The following is a 21,697-nucleotide window of genomic DNA, read 5'->3' as shown; positions in this document are numbered from 1 at the left end:
ACTGACAGTAAAATTAACAGTAACTTAGAGGTCACAATTGTAACTATTAGGTCACTTCCATACCTTAGCAAGCTCATAATTATTGTAAAGAAAAGATGTAAAAACAATTAGTAAACTTTTATTTTCCTATAAATTATATGTAGACATAGCATATCAAAACAATCTTTCTTTCTTAGACTTTGTCTATAAGGAACACTTTGCCTTTTTATAATGCATATTCCATTAACATAGCTCATTTCTTACCTGTTAATCTGTTTTCTCCAAGTCCCTTAATGGTAGCCCAGATAGTTGGTATAAAGTCACTCTACTATCAGGTGGAGAGAGGAAAAGGGAAGAGGGAAATAGGCAAAACTCTATTCATGAAACTCCCTTATGGGGATTTGCTGGTTTCACACTGTTGAACTAGATTTCCCAAACCATCCAAGTTACGGTTATCTTTTGTACCCAACCAGTAAGCTAAGAAAAAAAAAAAAGGGTCACATGGATGGAAAAAACAATTATAAGTCAGTTACCTCTTTGGAGAAAGTACGTTTATTTATGGATAGTATACATACAGTTCTGTTGTCCTAAATTCAATATGACACAAATGAAGGAAAGTGTTTTCTATGTTGTCCATGGTTCCCAGCATTTCCTGTGTGACGCTTGTCTCATAGCACTCTTTGGACCTCTATTTTCCCCAGGTATTATGTTTCAAATGTTTCTCCAGAGTTTCTTTGCTGCTTATATATGCCTTGCTGTTGTGTTTCTCTGTATCTCTCATCTACACTTGACGCACACACAGCTCCTTCCAGATCTCTGGCATTTCAATCAGACCCACCTGTGCACAAACTCAGGGTTATCCCTGTGTAGCGTCTATGCTTTAAAAGTCCCTAGAGCTCCAGCTGTCCAGCAGATAAAGAATTTAAAAGTTTCCCACAGTTAGTCTAAAGGAAGAGTTTTAGCAGATACAGAGTAGATTTCATCTGCTTTGTACTGTAACAATACTTTTGGTCTGTCACTGTGGTTGAATCTAGAACGGCAACAAGGTCCATGCCAGCAGAATTAATTTACAGAATATAAGCTATTTTAAAATATAAGTATTCGAACACTACATTTATTTTCAGAAGTTTTTGAATCACAAACCTTTAGTGTAATCTTTTTTCTGACTATTTCATAGCCTTTTAAAAAACTGAAAAGGATCCCAATGAATTAATTCCTATTTCTTTGACATCTGTTGAGATAAGCCATGACCAATTTGAGGATATAATTTCTGAGGCAAATGTTCCGAATGCTAGCATTTTAGCCTTGGGGAACAACTATAAGGGACACTTCTTTATCTTCTCCTCACCTTCCTCAGCTTTAACATCAGAGTTCTTTCAATTTTACCACCTTGAGCTAAGAAAGAAGCTTTTAAAATCCTGGATTCTGCTGTTAAAATTTCTTTGTTGGCTTTAAGTAAATCTTCATTGGAACCCAACAAAGTTAACTACCAGTCCACATCAAGTAAACATACATTAAAAGAAAAGCCTCCCACAAGAATTGCATATTGCTTCTTTCACATCTTTAATTTTGCTTTAGGTTTTGCTACCTGCATCCATTATCATTATAGGAAGTCATTTCTATCATCTGTACTTAACATTTCGTATTTCAAACTTTCTGCTGTAAATGAAAAGCCTTTATTATAATAATAAGTGTTGATACTGCATTCTTGCATGGGTCTATCTACCATACCATCATTGTTCTCTGGTATTCCAGTCCCCATCTTAGGAGGCCTCAGATACACTGCAGGAACATATGCCCCCATTCACTTTGAACAAAGCACCATCTATTTTTTTCTAAACACATTCTCCATTTTTAATCATTCAGTTCCTTTCTGTCTTTTTCATGCAGCATCTGTTCCCATCAAAGCTTTCCCAATTAGACATGAGCTTTACTATAGATAATTGTTAAAATTTTGCACTACATTTTGCAGTCTTTATGAGTCATGAATATAACGTTACCTAGGCACATTCCTGTCCTCCAGTACAAAACCTAATGGAAATGCTTCTTACTTTTACAATTGCTGCAAATAGCTCTGGCACATTTAAACTATTTGTCTGTTCACCAATACTTCTCTCAAAGTCTAAAAATCAGAACCTGTGCCCCATACAAAAGGCAATGTGAAACAGGCTCAGACAAGAGTAGTTGGAAATGTTCAACCATGTTCAGCTTTGAAATGTCTCCTCTTGCCACTGCTTTTGCAATAGCCTTAAACTTTGAAGTAACTGCTCTGTGGTAAGAAAAATGTTACAAAACGTGGCTGGCTAGCTGTAGGGCTGGACAGATTGGAGCCTTATTCTTTTTTTTCAGAGGAAGGCTATCATTTGCACCTTGTATGTACATACAGGTCTGATTTTTAAACAGGCAGTATCTTGTTGCATACAGTAGCTAGTAAGAAATTTGCAGCTCATCATGGATCTCTGGCAGATGTACTGGTTTTCACTCAGCCACTAACATGTGTCAAGTACTACATGGGTAGAACAAACATTATGTGTCATGGAACACCACTCCCAGTATTTTTTCAAACACAGTGGGGACATGGCGTATGTTTTTCGCCAGAGGTCCCAGCCTGCTGTGAGGGCAGTCCTCCTCCTGCCCTTTGGGTCAGCCTTCTCTTCATGCCACAGCATCCCTGGCTCCATCTATTCCTTAGCAGGTGTGAATCTTCCAGCAAATTTGTGTTAGTAGCCCACTGAATCTGCTTTTATCTTTTCATCAGAACAATAGGTTAGGTTCCAAACTGAAGAAGGCATGCTTGATTCCTTGATGGCTCTGAGGAATTACTCCATCTTTGCAGCAGGTAAATGGTGAGCTAGCTGTTTAATAAAGTATTTTCCTTTCACCATTGCTGTACAGGGTCCATATGTGATCAGGATGATTGCTTTACCACAGTCATCCTGTGTTTTACATTTAATGTTGGAGTAATGCATTAAAGAAAATTCAGCATCAAAATAAGCTCATTTTCTCCCCCATAGTTTCCTAGTATATATATATTTACTAGATACACTGCATCCTGTTTTGCATCCATTTTTTTTTCCCTACTGCTTTTTCTCATCAAAAGTGCTCAGCAAACAAACAAGCATCCATCCCTCCTTCAAAGTGAAAAAGACTTCAGCAGCTAGAATCCCTTTACGAAAATTGTTTCACTTTATCTTCTCCTTCCTTTCGTAGAAAACTACCACAGCAGGTAGCTACAATGATGTGTGCTTTTACAGACAGGATAATCTGTCCATTGCAAATCAGCTGCCTTTATAGCCCTTTCCTTTGATGACCTGGACTTCATCTTTAACATGGATTTTCATGAACTGACTCTGAAAGATGCTTCATAGGTATTCTTTAATCGTATTTTATCACAAAGAAATCCAAAGCAATTATGAGTTCACATATCCTCAAAACTACCTAGGTATCTTGCTTAATTTCAAGTACTATCTATCTATCTATCTATCTATCTATCTATCTATCTATCTATCTATCTATCTATCTATCTATCTATCAATCATAGCCAAGATTTTAATGATCTCAGCAATTAACTGTTGGGTGGTTGGTTGTTTTATCATTATTTTTAACTTCTTTCATTTTAGAAATCCATTTTATTCTAAAAAGAACCAACACAAAACCGTCAGGCAGGAGATGGCCCAGAATCTTCTTCTCCATAGCACATACTAATCAGAGACATATTTATAAGTTTGTGATAATCCAATTTTATTTTCTTCACTGTTTCTTCTTCTCATGCACTGATGCAGGAAGACTCAGGCTCTTCAGTGAATTTCACAGCTTCTCAGAACACTTTTGGATTTCTCTCATTCAGTTTAATCTGCAACCCTCAGTTTGTCTAATTAATTTATTGCCAGTTTGTTTTCTGTTTCTGGCAGAAGCACCAAAATCTTCTCTGGATTCCTGCCAAGACAGGTAGATTTTTATTCCCTTTCCTACCTTGTAGTTACATTCTCGACAATTCAGGGTGATAGGCTCCAAAGTATAGAGCCAGTCTCCAGCTCCCAGAGCTAAAGAAGTGAAGATTTTTCAAGAAGTATAGTAGTACGCCAGCAGGCAAATTAACTGCTAAACCCCCTGTCACGCTTATCTTCTCAGCCTATGAGCTGTGTTCCTAAAGTAATGAATAAGTCCGTTTCCCTCCCAAGAAGATCATGTTTGTGTAGCAGCAGTTTACATTATTTGAGGTGAGACAATACAAGTACTCTCCTCCAGGATATAAAAACCAGAAAATAGCTTCAAACAAAGGTTGGTGGATTTTTTTTTTCTTTCTTCACGTTCCAAGTGAATTCAAGTTTAATAGAAACTTTCAACTTATCTCCTGAGAAACTGGATTCACTTCTTCTATTAATGTCACCATTTTTCACTTGGGTTGAGCCAAGAAGAGGTTTGTAGGCTATTTTCATTAGGGAGATGTCGTGGTTTAAACCCAGTCAGGTAACTCGTTCGCTCACTTCCCCCCCTTTTCTTGCCCTCCCCCTGCTCTCGGAGGGACGGAGAGGAGAATCAAAAAGAATGCAACTCCCACGGGTTGAGATAAGAACAGTTTAGTAACTAAGGTATAACACAAATCACTACTGCTACCACCAATGATAATAATGATAAAGGAAATAACAAGGGAAGAGAATACATCATCTCACCACCAGCCGACCGATTCAGCCCGACCAAGCTCTGACCGATACCTCCTCCAACCCTGCAGTCTCCCAGCCCTTCCGGCTAACTCCCAGTTACATCCTGGGCATGACGTGCTGTGGTATGGAATACCTCTTTGGTCAGTTTGGGTCAGGTGTCCTGTCTCTGCTTCCTCCTGGCTTCCCCTCCTCCCTGGCAGAGCATGAGGCTCACAAAGTCCTTGGCCAAACCTAAACATCACTTGTTATCAGCTCTGTTCCCAAGCTGAAAGTCAAAACACTGCACTGCACCAGCTACCAAGAAGGGGAAAAATGACTGCTACTGCTGAACCCAGGACATTATCCACCCCTTATTCCATACCATTCACGTCATGCTCAGATCCCCCATTTTCAATATACCATCATTCTTATCTTAGTGCATGGACCAGTCCCTATAAAGCTGCTGAGTCCATCTGGTCCATGATGTCAGGCTCCATCTCTTGTAACAGTCTTCCAGAGCAGGAGAGACTGTGTGCAGTGTTCACACTCGTGAATAACCTGGGCAATAGTGTCCATTGCTAAGTCCACCCCTCGATCATGAGTCCATCTCTGTGTTGCATCTCTGCTCTGATGGCCTGAAGTGCCATGGGCCCACCAGGCTTAAAATAATTCACTGTCCCCTTAAGCAGTTCCTGCAGCTTGTTGCTGGGGACTCCATACAACTGCCTTCCATCTCCGACGCTTCCAAAGCACTGGAGGGGCCCAGTGGACTAGATACTTGCCCATACTGTCCCACACACCCTGCCACTCATGACTGTCCAGACTTGGGGAAAACCTCTTGGTCCCCCTATATTGTTGTCTAACCCCAGACAAGACCCAAACCTGACTCTGCTTAACTTTTGAGATCAGACAAAATGGTTGTGGGTAGAACACAGTCTGTGTGTGCGCCAACATGCTGATCCCCATCACAATCAGCAGGCAGGTCCCAAGAACACCCGAAGGCCATTCAAAACCTTCAGAACTCTCAAACGATGCTGCTGTACTTGTCACTGGGGCTGGTGCAGCTGCTGTGCTTGCCGGCTCTCCCACCGCCAGCTTCTCTTTTCCTGAGTCCAGCTCTTCCTCCTCTGCCTTGCTGCGAAATGCTGCGTGGTCTCCTGCATCCTCCTGGGGCTCGGCGGGCGGCTTCCGGGAAACTCTCTCGGCCGTCGCGGGGCTGGGCTCGGCCGCGGGGCTCGGCTGCTCCGCGGGGCTCGGCTCCTCCGCGGGGCTCGGCTCCTCCGCGGGGCTCGGCTCCTCCGCCGGGCTCGGCTCCTCCGCCGCCTTCTCCCGCTGCTCGGCAGCCTCCTCCTTCCGCTCCTCGACCGCCCCGACCTCTTCCACCGGCAGCCGTCCCCTCGCGGCCTCCGGCCCCGCTCCCGCCGCCGCTTGGTCCCCGGGGCCGCTCTCCCGGGCCGCTTCGGCAGCCGCCGGCTCCCGGGGCCGCTCCCCCTCGGCTCCCCGCAGCCTCACGAAGATGGAGAGTAGGGTGAGGGCCAGGACGGTGAAGAGCAGCCGGACGGCCAGGTACAAGTCCACGGCCACGTCCGTCCCGCCCTGCTGCTGGAGCCCGCCCGTATTACAAGCCATTGCCATAAAGCACAGTGAGACAAGAACCTTAGCCCAAGCCCCATACTTGATAAACACTATCACAGCAAATACCGGCTCTACGTAAGTTACAACATTCTGAAGCTGTGAGATCAAGCAAAACAACTCTGAGACCCAATAAATCAGCATTGTGACGAGTGACTATTAATCCGGTCAGATCTGTCGTTATCTCAACCCTTCGTGCCCCACGTTGGGCGCCAAAAAGGACTGTCGTGGTTTAAACCCAGTCAGGTAACTCGTTCGCTCACTTCCCCCCCTTTTCTTGCCCTCCCCCTGCTCTCGGAGGGACGGAGAGGAGAATCAAAAAGAATGCAACTCCCACGGGTTGAGATAAGAACAGTTTAGTAACTAAGGTATAACACAAATCACTACTGCTACCACCAATGATAATAATGATAAAGGAAATAACAAGGGAAGAGAATACATCATCTCACCACCAGCCGACCGATAACTCGCCCCCCCAGCCCGACCAAGCTCTGACCGATACCTCCTCCAACCCTGCAGTCTCCCAGCCCTTCCGGCTAACTCCCAGTTACATCCTGGGCATGACGTGCTGTGGTATGGAATACCTCTTTGGTCAGTTTGGGTCAGGTGTCCTGTCTCTGCTTCCTCCTGGCTTCCCCTCCTCCCTGGCAGAGCATGAGGCTCACAAAGTCCTTGGCCAAACCTAAACATCACTTGTTATCAGCTCTGTTCCCAAGCTGAAAGTCAAAACACTGCACTGCACCAGCTACCAAGAAGGGGAAAAATGACTGCTACTGCTGAACCCAGGACAGGAGATAAATCAGTGGTGGAGTGAAACATTTATTAGGTGTAATGCCTTTTATTTCTACATTATGCATGTGGAGGTTTTGTTCCCCTAGAAAGAGGATGAACCCAGACTAGAAAAAAAAAATCTCTTTGCTTGCAGTTCCAAGTCTCCTTCCAAGAACTGTGCACAAAAAGGGTCTCCCTCCCCTGTTCTTTCTTAAGATGTGTTTACATTGCTTTTCTGGCATTATTTTCTCCATGGAATTTTGTAGTGGTTTTCTAGGTTGATGTTTCTGAACACAACCTGAAATATTTCTGCACACAGAAATAGTTCCTCCAAACCAACAGCAGAACCTCCTCGTACACACTTTGCTTAAATCTCCAACTTCTTGTCCATGTCCCCTGTGCTGTAGGTGTGGCTGGTATTATTTCAGCTATCAGTGATATAAACTCACAAGGGCTGCATTTATTGTCAATGAAGCATGAACATTAGTAAGCCCATCAGTGTCAGTAAAGTTTCATTCAGTGACTAGCATGACATAATAATAAAAGCTCCAAAACAGTTGCCAGAGATGCAGAGCATTTTGAACCCACAATGTTAGTAAAAACATCCCTACTAGGTCAGGGTAGGCACAAAAGAGGTGTTATGCATGTTTTCGGAACAAACTCAAGATGGACTGATCTATGTCATCTGGTCCATTAGAATAATTTAAGTCCCATGATGGAAGCTTTATACACACTGGTTTACTTCAAACCCGTAAGTAAACTATCATTCTTCAAAACACCTTTTCAATTAGAAAAAACATCCTGTGAAATCTGTGAACAACAGCATCAGTATCTCAGCTTCACAACACTTAGTGAAAGCCTCAGAGAAGAACAGAGCATTACGCTGACTGGACTTTTAGAAGTCAAGTTGGCAAAGCTGGGAGAGGCAAGTGAAGATGCTGATGAAGTTGTTTTACCAGTTTAAAAACAGCATCATCTCTTAGGAGTGTAATAAGATGGACTTTACTAGTGTCATCTTTGGTAATACAAAGAATCTCCCAACAGTGTGAGCTCCTTTTTCAGCGGATGAACAGAGGAGAGGGAAGAAATATTCCTGAAAAGGTGGGAACAGAAAACAAAAAAGATTGGAAAAAGAATACAGAGAATTCTTCCTGATTCTTAATCCAGGTGGAGACAGGAAGAGCCACTGGAACGAAAGCAAGGCCATTCTCATGAGCTGTGTGCTAATAGCCTTAATGTAAAAACAAAGGAGGAGCTTGTCTTTAATACAGCAAGAATTTCTTGTCCATAAGGTGGGAGCTCAGAATTCTAATTTGCTTCTCAAGGACAAAATTATCTATGCTTTGATTCAGCAATCTAAAAATACTTGCTTTTCTGAACTTTGACAAATCCACAGCAGGATATTAGGCCAGTGAACACTAATGTTTGGTTCATTAACGAGCAGAATTCTACACTAGTGCACTTTGTGATAATAATTTGCAAGAAAAATCATCATATTTAGCACACAGTGGATTGATACCATGACAGTCTCTTTGCTAAATAAGCTCTGAATGATGGGACATTAGAGGATGGAAAAATAGAAGAGAAAGATTCAGAGAGTTCCAGAAGCTCATTTCCCTTGAGTGTTCTCATGTGAGCAGACTGCTGTGTGCCCTGACCCTCAAAGGGTTCTGATACTCTCCATCAGGTGTGGAATAAGAGATGGAAGCCAGTCTGAACTTTTCTCTACTATAGGATCATTCACTAACTCTTTGCATCAGTGAATCACCACCTGTAAAGAACACTGGTACTTTCACAATAATTTGGAATCTACCTGGAACATTCCAGTCTGGAAATCCTTGATTTGTTACAATATATGAGAAATAGTAACTATCATGGCCTGTGCTACATTTGGCTTCGGAGCGGTGAATTCACACAGGACTTCAGATAAATGCAATACAGATGGATAAGACAAATGGAGAATTTTTTAAACACTGAAGGAGCTTTTTCTTCATTTGGTGTGACATATTTTTCCTCTTTGGGCTTTCTAGTTGTAAGAGCTTTCACGATGAAGGCACCGGCTGTCACTATTGCTGTTTCATATTATCCTCCTGCTTCTAACTGAAATGAATGGGATGCACAGTAAAACCATTCCTCAATGTAGTTGGTTAGTAGCCTCTAGCTTGCTACCAACAACTATTAGCTGCGTAGCCTGGCTTTCATTTGAAGTTTTCTGAAGTTGTTTGTTTGTTTAATTTAAAGTGCATATTATGTACAGAAAAGATTCAAATGCTCATAGCGACCGCTCTTAAGCTTTTGATAATTATATTTATGGGGACTCAAGATGACATAGCCAGTTTAAACAACAGCTTCTGGCTACCAATACTGACCTAGCATGGAAAAATCAATATAATTACAAAGCAATTAAGCATGGCAAGTAAGTAACCAAGCCTTTGCTTAATCTAAAGCAATTTAGATTAACACAAATGTAACGGCCAAAATACTCCTTTCTCATAGATTGATCCTAGCAAAATTGAACCTGCAATACACCAAATCACAACAATGACTGGGTATGAGCCTAAGGTCACCAGGGTTAACAAAATCACCTTCAAAACTCACAGTGCTGGCAGTGGGTTACAACAAAGGTTAAAATGATGGCAAAGAAGGCTGAGTGAAGAGATGGATTATTTAGGCAGTCTTTGGACTTTAAAGTATCTGGACTCTGAGCAAGCACCAGTATTTTCTAGATATATCAGAAAATGCCCAGTAATGAGTTAGCACATTATGACTAGATGTATGTATTGGGAAAAAGTACATTCTATTTCTAATGCTTTCTGAAAACAGGAAAGCAAGTAAACTGCCCCTCCAAACAGCACGCTCTCCACTGAGCTAAAACATCTTTACAGGTAAAAATTGAAGAGGCAGTAATTTAGCTATGGAGAAGACCAAATGCATGGGAAAAGGACTGTAACTAAAACCCTAAGTCAGACTTAACTAGCCAGAAATGCTGCTGGCTCTTTCTATAAGCAATCAATTAAATGATCTGACAATAGAACTCTGTAAAAGAGTAACTTCTTGAAAACATAATTACTTTGTATGTATCTTGTCACTGAAGAAATAGCTCAAAGTGCCTTAAGCATGGAAGCCTCACTCTTCACATCTCATTAGAGAATTGACCACCATGAACCAATTTTAAACCACAGAAGTGCTATGAGATACGTTGCATACAGATGCAAACAATGAACCCATGTTACTAACGTATCTCTGTTTTAGAAGAGCACAATATTGTCTGGCTTTATGAACACACATAAAATAAAATTATACATCCATAATGCCTCTCTCTGGGTCAGTGCAGTTTTATGACTTTAATCATGAGGAGAAGAATTAGCACATTAAATGCTCAAAATAGCTCCATGCACACTGTCTGTAGAAAAATCACAAAATATGTAAATAGAGTAAGACAAACTAACTCTAAGAACTGTATCTACCCCCCCCCCCCATAAAACTACATGACATTGGTGCTTTGATTTCTTTCATTGGGATTAGACTTAGCACTGTTTTATACAGATAGAAGTACATAAAAACCATGACAAAACTGAAAATAGAAACAAGTAGGTAAGGAGATTCATGACTCTTTCCTTCAAGAACCACATTTCCCTTCTATTTTATCAACTTAATTGAAAACAACTTCATTGAAAACACAGTTAACATCATTGTTTTGCAATTTATTTTCTAAACATGAAAAGCAAGGAAATAATTTATGTTGATAATAATTAACACTTTCAAATTCCACAAGTTCTGTGAGAAACAGAAATAAAGCTTTTAGAAAGAAAAGGTAAATTTCTGTTACCAGATTTCAGGACTTACATTTCCCTTACAAGGCCAGAAGCTGCAGAGATTTTGTTGAATTGCATAACAATGGCATCAACAAACAGTGAAAATTCACAATTTGTAACTAAAATCCTGGATAACAAGGGAAAATAATAGTTTCTCTCATTTATTTTGTGTCAAATGCATTAATCGTCTGCAAGATGAGAAAGCCTGTAAGACGAGAATACATTCTGAAAATGTGCAAAACATCTGTATAGATGGCAAATGAGAAAGCAAAATGAATACCTCACAAGACCCAGAGGTGTAGTATTTGCACCAAAGTTCTTGCATATACACCAACCCTTAAAAATCAGTTGGTACACAGTATGTTTGACAACTGACTCCGTATTTTAGATTTAGTAACTTCTATAAAAATATTTTTCCAAAATATATTTGAGAGAAAAATAAAACAATTTTATACTCTTTTAAATCTGATTATTCTTTTTCCCAGTTTTTCAAAGTTTTCATTTTCATATGAGCTGTCCCTCTTGGAAGGGCCTCCTGATGCCCTCAAACTATTTTGGTTTTGCACCTCAGCATGTTCTTTTCTATGATCTCTCTAAATATGTGAGATTTTTTCACCACAGCTTCAACACACTGTCAAACAATGATAGCAAAGTAACATCGTTTTTTTAACACATTCATCTGGAGGCTAAGAGTAACCCCAGCAGAGATCGTGTCCCTGCACAGCTCTATCATTACGTCAACCTATTGGACAGGACAAATGTTTGGAAACACATAAGTAAGCACCACAGATTACCTAATGAATCTTTTCCAAATAGAGCTGTGCTTTCATAATCTGTATATTTTCAGTTATTGCTATTATTTGACAGTCAGCAGTCATCATTAAAACCAGTACTTTCAGGCCACGTGGCGGCCTCTGGTCAGGCACCTAAATAAGTAACGGATACAAGGGCTCAATAGTTCTGCAGCCCAGGCCAATAATTTATTTACTGGAATATAGATTTAAAATGCTAGGATTTAGATCCAGATTTCTTTTAAAAAAAGTAAAAAAAAAAATCAAGCAAACACTCAAATAAAAAAGTGGGGGGAGGGACGACAGCATGTGTCCCTTTGCTAACTTCTTTAAACAGCTAGTCCCTACTGACTTCCACTGTGGTGCCAGAAAACAGCTAAAATCCAAGGGCATTCTTCTCAATAGGTGGTGGAAGAGTTCACAAACCTTTCTGTTTCACATTATGAACTCTTCAAGTTCCTATAGTACCAGTCAAACTGAGTTTGACAATTGGGTTAAAGCTCTGTCTGTAAGTGCTGAAGTTTGATGAGCCCGAAATCCCTGTTCCAACATTAAATAGCCCTATTTCATAGAGTTTTATCTCCTACAAGTGGACTTCCAGAAAGACGCTTGTGTGTTTGTCGTCACTGAAATGTAACTTGAGCTCGTGGTTCAACAGTCATTAGTACCAGATCTGAGCTGTACTGAACTACAAAGAAATACAAAATGCATCTTGATCAAGTGCAGACAAAGCATCCATAAAACTATTCAGTGTGTCCAATGTAGAGAACATACCAAACTTTATGGTTTTGTACCAGTTGTTGGAGAATGGAAAATACTTGATCTGATGTCAAGTGATGACAATGACACTTTATTACTCATTAAAATTTTTTGAATAAAAGAATAAAGAGAATGGCTTTATACCAAGTCAATGTGGTTTACTTCATCCTGCCTGCAGCATTTTGATTCAGTAACAGAATTGAGAAGTTGGAGGGTGGGTACTGTTGAAAACACAGCCTGAACCAGAAGCTGATTCCTATTTTTGCATAAACTGTTAAGTCAAGTGTGCACTGGTGTTCTGAACAACTGAGATGGCCATCAGACATATGGTCACAGCACAATGCATCAGTGATTAGCAGTCATGCTGAAAATACAGTCAATACTTCTAACCAAAGGGCTATTCATAACGTGACTTAAGCTTCATCTTCAGTCAAGTCAAAGACAGCTCTTTTCACTCTGAGATAAAATAACTGTGTCATTCTAATGACTTACAGGGATTTTACATGCTGGTTATCTTACAAGTTTTGTTAGACAAATGTTGCTAATAAGTAGCAGGAATATTTTTTGAATGACAATTTAAGAAATGGCTACTGTGAGGCATTTTGAGTCTTCTTTTTTTCCTCTCTTAGCAATAGAGGAAACAAACATACTGAACACTTGAGATAATTACAGATCTCAGATTTTATGTCATGTTGAGTACACACAGTTAACATCACCTCTAAACAGATAAAACTGACAGAAGAAATATCTAAAAGGGCTAAGCTGAAAATCTGAAATGTTTATTCCCAGGGAGTATAGTAAAAAGAAAGCTACAAACCCTTTAAAGGCTCTCTTGAGAGTTTCTAATAAAATTAGAGTGAGAATCTTAACAGTGACATAATGTACATTAAATACATATTTCAGTACTTTAAATTAGTGTAACTGGGATAATTTTAACTGTAGTGATTTCTGTTACGGATACTGCTTGTTTCCACTTCTAATTCTCTCACTGTAAAACAAAAAATCTGTTGTTTCACTTTCAGGATCTTATTGATGGCTGCAATAATGCAATGAGTATTTTGGTGGTTTTCAGAATTTATCTTCCTGTAGAGTTCTTCTGTTTTTCCTCAAAATTTAAATTATTATCTGTGTCTGAGACAATGCTGTCCATTTTATGAGTATTTAAAGCAATTTATATTCCAAAACAACAGTTCCTAGTCTAAGTATTTTAAAGCTTTGCCAAACTCTTCTCTTTAATTACAAAAATGTGATCCTGTAAATACAGAGACCAGGCTTATGAAAAAGGCAAAGCAATTGTGCAAGCTTTCTCCTAGTCTTCTCAGTTAACTTTGTGAGTGCATTCCATCTCAGCTGTGGAGGGACAGAGAAAACATGGCTTTTTTCCCCTCACATAACTTTCAATCTGTTTAACGTGATTTACATATTTATTTTACACATCCAGTGGAGTAACATCTGGATGCCTGTAACTAATTTGGTAAAAAAATCCTCCCTAACTGAATGTCCCAGTGTTCACAAGTATCTCTAAAGCACATCTTTTCATGCATGTTTGTAAACAAATAAACAACTTCTTGTTCCACTTTTGAAAGGGAAGAGTTCTTTGTTCCTCACATACAGATTAAAGCATGAATAATGAAAAATTCTTGTCTTGTGTGTTTTGGTCTTTTTCATTTGTTGTTGAGGGTTTTTTTGTTGGTTTTGGTTTGGGGGGTTTGGGGTTTTTTTTTTGCTTTGTTCTTTTTTTAAAAGATACCATCTTTGGGTTTGAGTCTGAGGATTTCAAGTAATACCAATATTTACTACCTTCTTGTACAGCCATAGAAGAGAATACTACATAAAAGTAAGGGATTACTGAGCAAAGGACTTTGCCAGTGCTTCATAGCAGAAAACTCAGAATTCACAAAGAAAGAGCTTCTATGGAATAGAAAAGGTTAAAAAAGTTTAAGAGTGCATTACTTCCCTCTTCACAAGCACCAACACAGCATCTATAAACAACTCAAAATAGAAATTAAAACAAGTTTTCATGCTAAGGTATCAGAAACTGTGATTTATTTTCTCAAAGACTTTATACTCACAATCTCATCTCCTGGCAACCAATATCCTTCTTGTTCAATACCAGCTTTTGACCCTTTACACCCCACCGTCAGGGTTTCAACAATAAGACCATCCTTGACTGCTAAACTCAGCTGACGTGTGGTTTCTTTTGGATGCATACCATGGACTCGAGACATATACCTGCACACAAAGCACAAAAGTCTTTCAGTGTTAAACTATAAAATGCATCAGCAAAAAAAACACTCCTTTTCAAATTATTTATAGTAACACATAGTCTAAGTTTTAGGTTGTTTTTAAATCCTCAAAATTAATACAATTTCCCTTTTTATTCCGAGTAATTCTTTCTTCCCCTTGAAGTTATCATGCGGACATTAGATGAGCAGTAGCACAGCAATGTTCTACCAAAAGCATCTATTGCATACCAAAGCTAACATGCATGTTGCTTGGGCTTGTCTCTGCTAAAATTCCACATCCATTTGTGCCCCTAAAGAGACCTATTTAAATTAACTGAAGCTTGCATTTCTTGTAAACCTTGTAGAACTTCCCACAGTATACATACTACAGAATGAGTCTGGGGGTGTCCCAGTGAAATCTATGTGATGCTTGTGAGTGCAACACATTTAAAAAAAATGTGAAATGTATGCATTGTATATGAAAACCCAACAGCTAGAGTACTAGTACAAAGTGGTTTTTCTCCTGTTCTTCAAATAGCCACAATAATCACACTATGATGACCTGCACCGGTGTGAACAAAACATATATAGCCTAAACTGTGTGTATACATGAGATTCAGTTGTGTAACGTTGACCCTTACCCAGTATAATTTACTTCTAGACCAATGCCAAACATTAACTGGGGGTTAACAATACAAAATGATCTTCCCTCAAATAGACGACCTCCCTGTTTTAAGATCATTACACTTCAGAATTTTTTTAGCAGAATTCCAGGAATGTATTCATGAGTCACTGCACATGGAGAAGTGAAAAGAGCTACAATCGCATGCAATCAGCAGATCAGTGAATTGACTCAGAACCAAATGTTTTGTGGACGTATTCTTCTAGTTACAGCTCTCTTACAGCACTAACTGAATTTTTCTCCCTTTTGGTTTCTCCAGGTACCCTTTCTTTACCCGTCTCCTGGGAGAGAAATCTGTAATTTGCCATTTTTAAGACAATGCTGTCATCTATAGTACCCTCTATTCCATGCTCCATAATGAATTGCAGCAATTATGACTCTTTTATGACTGTCATCACAAATATCTTCACAAAAAATACAATTATTATCTGGAGCAAGCTTGACAAAAAGTTATATTAAAGCAGTAGCACTACATAAAAAAAAGTTAGATCAGTTTTGGCTGGGTTTTTGTTGTTCTTTTTTTTTTGTTTTTTTTTTGTTTGTTTGTTTTTTTTAGTAACATGGCTGACTGGAAATTTTAATGCTTTAGAAGTTAAAAAGGTACAATAAGGGATGAAGATCACTCCAGTGGTCAACCCTCCACACAGCCCTTCTCTGAAGATAAATGCCTTTCAAACTTCTTACTGTTATGGATGCATAAAAGTCTTTTCCAATCCTGCATTCTCTCTCAAGCTTTTTCTGGAACTGGTCTATGCTAATATAATCTTTTTGTTTTGCTCTAAAGGAAACTAAATGCATAAAATCACATAGTAAATTTCGGATTGAATAGAAGTCCGTATTTGTGTAGTAAATTATACAATAATCAGAACAACACAGGACATTTACAAATTTCTGCCTGATATCAGAGGCACTTTATGTACCTGCAGCATGTTTGCAGGATCGTGGGCTTTGGGAAGGTTTTTAGGGTAAAACTCTTTGAGGCAGATGCTACCATTTACTGTATTTTATGATGTCTATCACAACATGGTCCAAGTCTGGTTGGTTTGTGCATGCTACCACTGCAAAAAAAAAGTAAGTAATAATAAATGAAATTAATTGAGAAAGAACAAAATTTTGTGCAAGTCTGTGACATAATCTGATATAGATGAATCTTACACTGGCTAACAAAAAGGACTGAGGGCCAAGCAATGACTCAGAAGATAGGCATGTTAGTTCAGTTCTGTATCATTCTATGTGGATGCTCATCTGCCCAACCTGATCACTCTCTGCTTCTGTAGAAACCAAAACTCAACAAGAGAACCTGTTGAAGTGACATTAAACCCTACGAATGGGTATTCCAAGTTCTCCAAATTCTAAGGAGGTTTTAAAAATGTAGAGACTCAAATGTATTACTTCACTTTCAGAGTGCAAGTGAACACCATTAGTTTGCTGAGGCATAAAATGTTGAAGCTTTAAAACTGCCTGAAACAGGTAAAACAACTCATTTGTTCATATATTCATGCTATATGTATTTCATGTGTGTGTGTGCATATGCACATAATTATGCAAACACAACTAGCTTTTAAAAATTATCTCTGTTACCATTTGCTAACCTTGTTGGGTTTTCAGCAAATTTCCATTTTAACTTTGTGCTAACTCCCTGTCAGAGCCATAAGCATTCATGCCTACTGCAATTTCTTCAAGTCTTTGATAGATCTCAGAATACACAGCACAGGTACTATCATTCTTCCCATTTTACTGACAGAAAAAAATCAGGCACTGAACAAGGAAGTAATTTCCCTACAGTATCACAATAGGCTGCTATAGGTCTGAGAACAGAAATCTAGTATTAACCCAGTGCTGTAATCTTCAGTGCATCCTGCTGAAGAAACCATGAAACCATCACCCCTAGGTTGCAGAAACATAGCCCAACAAAACTCTTGAATACAAGTTACATGTTTATTGATTATTTCTCACTCACATCTCTGAACAGAAAATACATATAATGCAAACCAAAAAGCCTTAAACCAGCTCTAATCAGCTGAGGTTTAATCTGCCTATTTCAACTGTGGCAGGGTGTGCACTAGTGAAAAGGAGCACAATGCTAAGAACTGCCCACTTCTCACTCTCAACCAGAGTGAAAGTGCTGCCACCAACTAAACTATCTCCTTGTTTAATAATCATTTAATAATCTGGTAATGAATCCTCAGAGCTTTCTGAAGACTACTTCAGTCAAAGTTCAGACTGTGCATTCTGGAGATCCACAGTGTTTTCCATTTAAAAAAAAAATTGCTATCAGCTTTCATAGGAAAGCACATACGTGCATCAAGAATATTTTTACTCTGAAGAGTAGAACTGCTGGTAGAAAAGTCTCCCCTCCCCCAAATTTTTACTCATATTAAAACCTGTGAATGGCTAGATACTTACAAAGACCAAAAAAACCACTGGCAGGGTCTGGATGAAATCCTGTCTTGCTTGTTTTCAGCCAGAAGGATGGCAGCTAAACTAAGAAGTGATGAAGGCACAGGATTTGAACCAGAAAAGATAGTGAAGTTCTTTAATAATGAAATGTCACAACATGTGAAAGATTCTGGAAACACAAAGTAAGCTAAACTCCAGCCTAGAAACAGAAAGCATGATGTTTGGAGTTCTAACTACCACGTTAGACTCATTGTCGGATCAGGGAAAACAATATTGAAATGTCTTTGTGCAGAAGTGACACTACTAATCCAGGGAGTGCAAGTCTTTTCCTGGCACTGCATGCACTGAAGCATCTGGTACCAAGTTAAAAAATGAGGAAGAGAGAGCAATTCCCAATTGCTGTTTTCAACAAAAGCTGATTAGCCTTACCTTGGAAACAGGGAGTTGAAGCAACACGGGTTTGTTATGCTCCTGCCCAGTCCTCCCCATCAACAGACTGGTAAGTTTAATACAACCCCTATACTGCTATTATGTAGCCAGCCACAAGAAGTAAAGCAAATACACTCAGTTGGGCTAGAATAAGTTATGGAGACAAAGTAAAATCCCCTAAATCAACAAACCAGCCCGAATCAGAAAGGGGGCTAAACCAATGATTTCAAAATACAATTTAACTGTGCTAATCCCTACTACACAAAATCAGGGCCTGTCTGATGAAAAGAGTACGTTTGGCCTGATAATCTGCATGCTAAATTCCAAATCTCACCCAATGAGGCTGCCTGCATGCAGGATACAGAAGCAACTGAACTGCTGCTCAATATTAAAGTTATTTACAGGTCAGTACTTTCTCCATTTATAAACTGGCAATGTAAACCTCCTTGACATTAGCATAGAAGAATCTACCAAATCTAGCACAATTGGTTTTGTAATCAACTTCCAAGAGCCTACTAAAGCATGTTTTCAATTATTGCAACACTACTTGGAAAGCAAAGGGTAAGAATCTCTATCGTGTAGGTTGTTCATTACCACCCTTAAACAAACGTCAGCACTGTCACACCATCAAATGTATATGTAAATGTGCTGACCTTCAGAAACAAGATACTACCAACAGAGTCAGATAAATGCACATGTTCACATGGGTAATGTATGTGCACATCTGTCCCACAGCAAAAGAAAAAAAATTAGAGAACAATAGGTGATCGTCACAGAATCACCAAATGGTTTGGTTTGGAAGGGACCTTCAGATCATTTAGTTCCAATCCTCCTGCCACAGAGAGGGACACCTTCCACTACATCAGATTGCTCAAGGCTCTGTCCAGCCTAGCCTTGAACACTTCCAGGGATGAGCCATCCACAGCTTCTCTGGGCAAGTTGTTCCACTATCGCATCACCTTCATAGTGAACAATCATTCACAGATTTATAGACTGGACATGTGTGTATGCTCATCTGTCTTTATTACATGAAATAATAATCACAAAAATATGAAACAATTTTAAACCTACTTGGGACTGCAAATGCACGGTAGTCAGGTCTTTTCACATTTAGCAGCAATAAAATAATATCATATTCTTCTGTTTATATACATTATTCTTGTTACCCATCCTAAAACCTTGAAAATTCTCAAGACACCAGAGGGACAGCCCAAGGGGTCAGCACAGCTGGAAGTGAGGACTCAAGCAGCTCTCACAGGCTTCACAGCATCCAGGAGCCACACAGCCATCTGCTGCATACCCCACCTGAGCCATGTTGCAATGACAGGGGAGGAATGATATGCAAGCAAACCTGGTACATACCCTGCTAGAGTTTCTCTCCTTCACAGTAACAAACTATGGAAGCTCCTGAAACTCATACCACTACTCACAACTGGATCTTGGCCTCTCCCTTTGCTAAACAAAACTGGACCACAGGAGTACCCTAATTCACCTCTAAACTGGTTGCCTGCCCAATATACAGGAGACATTACAGAAGCAAGGATGCCTGTCAGCAGATGAGCAATTCACACCTAAAACTTCAAAAGTATTTCCCCAAACCAGTCAGTGTTCAGCATGTCTTTCTATTCAAAACCTAGGTCTAATACATATGCTTCATAAGATACCTTAAAACTCAAGAAAATGGTTTGTTTTCGTCTCAGGGGTGTGGAGGAAGCAGACTCTAAAGCTGCAATCACCATGGGAGCAAAACAGATACACAAGTAGCTGGCACTTACAGGGGATCAGATGGTGAACTTTTTGCCTACAGCTGTCGCATAGCTCACAACTCCTGCTTGGTGCTGCGCAAGACACAACACAAAGTCAAACCCTGTCCCAAAGAGCTTAATATATATAGCTACAAAATAATGCATGTAAAGAGATAAGTATGCTCCAAGAGAGTCCTCCTGAAGGCAACGGTGGTCTCATGAGATGCAGCAAATAGTTTACATGGGAGCAGTTGTGCTATCGCCCAAAAAACCACAGCTGGCCAAGGAAGGAAGTAAGGTTACTTAGGGTGGAAAACTGACACGGGTATTAAAAAAAAACAAACAAAACAAAAAAACAACAAAAAAACCACAGTTTTTCTGGACTCATAAGGAATTGCATTTTCAACTACCTGAACTCATCAAAGGGAAAATACTGAAAAAATGCTACAACAAGCATCTCTGTAAAATATTAAAGTAATATACATACAGGAAATAGCTGCCTTATATAAAGTACAACAGTGTGACAAGTGTAGGTAGATGCTAATTTTAGTGGCAAACACTGTAATCTTGGTCTGATCAATTATCTCTATCTGTGCTGGATGCCTCCACCCTCCACAATATGAAGGGAAGTAGCAGTCTGCTGGCAGCAACAGACTATCTGCTAAGCAACTCATCCAGGGAGAAACAGCAGTCTTAAGATTCCCTTGTACACCTAACCCATCTCACATCTGAGATCTGATAAAATATAGCAGATCCCATTAAGCATAGCTGAAAGACTGCCATTAATTTTAAATGTTACCTACAGGTATATAAAAATGTCCTAGATTCAGGGACAGACCTTGAGGAGTAATACATAAAATGGAAGGAAAGCAGCCAAAAATCTGAATTTTATACTGTCTTCCTACCTCTGGTGAGAAATGATGCCTTTTGCTTTAGATTCAGGGTATGACAGCAGTTTTATACAAGGCCCACACACTTCTTTTAAGACATTTTTTAATTTGCAAAGAACAGATCACTTGGTTATACTGAAAGTAAAAATGGAAGATGGCTGCCATTTTTCTTTCTTTCTTTTCTTTTTTTTTTTAAACAAATACAGCTACATGGCATAAGAATTTAAAACACCCAGTCTAAAATCTCAGGAATCCACTAGCTATACTTGTGGAGAGCCAGGTGAAGATTTGTGCTCACTGTTGTATCTCAAGGTCTCAACTCTGCAGCTTATTGTGTATGCTCCATACACATGTAGCACTTTGGTACAAATCAGCTTTCATGAAATATGGACTAAACATTATGGATATTTGGATTTCAAAACAATATATTTGAATTATATATTCCTGCTTGCCTGAAACTGGAAGCTGGTCTGAGAGCCGAAGACTATACAGACACACAGAGAAAGAAGAGCTATTTGCAATGGGGATGTACCAGCACACTTTCGTTTTCTAAGACACTTTTTGGTACGTTCACAGTTTCTGAAGTTTTGATTATGATTATGATCTGCCTTATGTTTCTTTTGCTGCTGCTAAAACAAAGCTAAGGAGCAATCTAAAGCATTGTTTGTACATAGATACTCCAAGCACCATACGGTTTCCTTTAATGTCAACGTCACCTGGGTTATTTCTGGCAAAACTACAATAATTTTAACTCAGGTAACTCCTTGTTTCAGTAATTTAAATCCTCACCCATACAACTTCACCATACAATTAAGATTGTGTAACCCACCAATATGACCATGAAAAGCAAGTAATTAAGGTACCAAGCTATTCAATCCTTATCTACAAAAATCTCTCTTTCAGAACTACTACCACCTTCTTAAGGGGGAGCTTACC

The 21,697-nt window shown here is 39.4% G+C and overlaps 1 protein-coding gene across 6 annotated transcripts in view; it reads right to left on the bottom strand.

Moving 5' to 3' along the window:
- ZMYND11 (zinc finger MYND-type containing 11) overlaps positions 1-21,697 on the bottom strand; it is a 111,306-nt gene that overhangs the window by 33,064 nt on the left and 56,545 nt on the right. For all 6 annotated transcript variants that reach the window (XM_062621514.1, XM_062621511.1, XM_062621515.1 and 3 more), the window contains one exon: positions 14,463-14,622. In XM_062621514.1, coding sequence (XP_062477498.1) covers positions 14,463-14,618 — 156 coding nt within the window. In that variant the 5' untranslated portion in view covers positions 14,619-14,622. The remainder of the gene's footprint in view (positions 1-14,462; positions 14,623-21,697) is intronic.

The sequence above is a fragment of the Pezoporus occidentalis genome, unplaced genomic scaffold (assembly GCF_034315485.1).
Source record: "Pezoporus occidentalis ecotype Australia unplaced genomic scaffold, CSIRO_AGI_Poc_V1 ctg23, whole genome shotgun sequence".
Taxonomy (NCBI): domain Eukaryota; kingdom Metazoa; phylum Chordata; class Aves; order Psittaciformes; family Psittacidae; genus Pezoporus; species Pezoporus occidentalis.
This window is presented reverse-complemented; position numbering and strand designations above follow the sequence as displayed.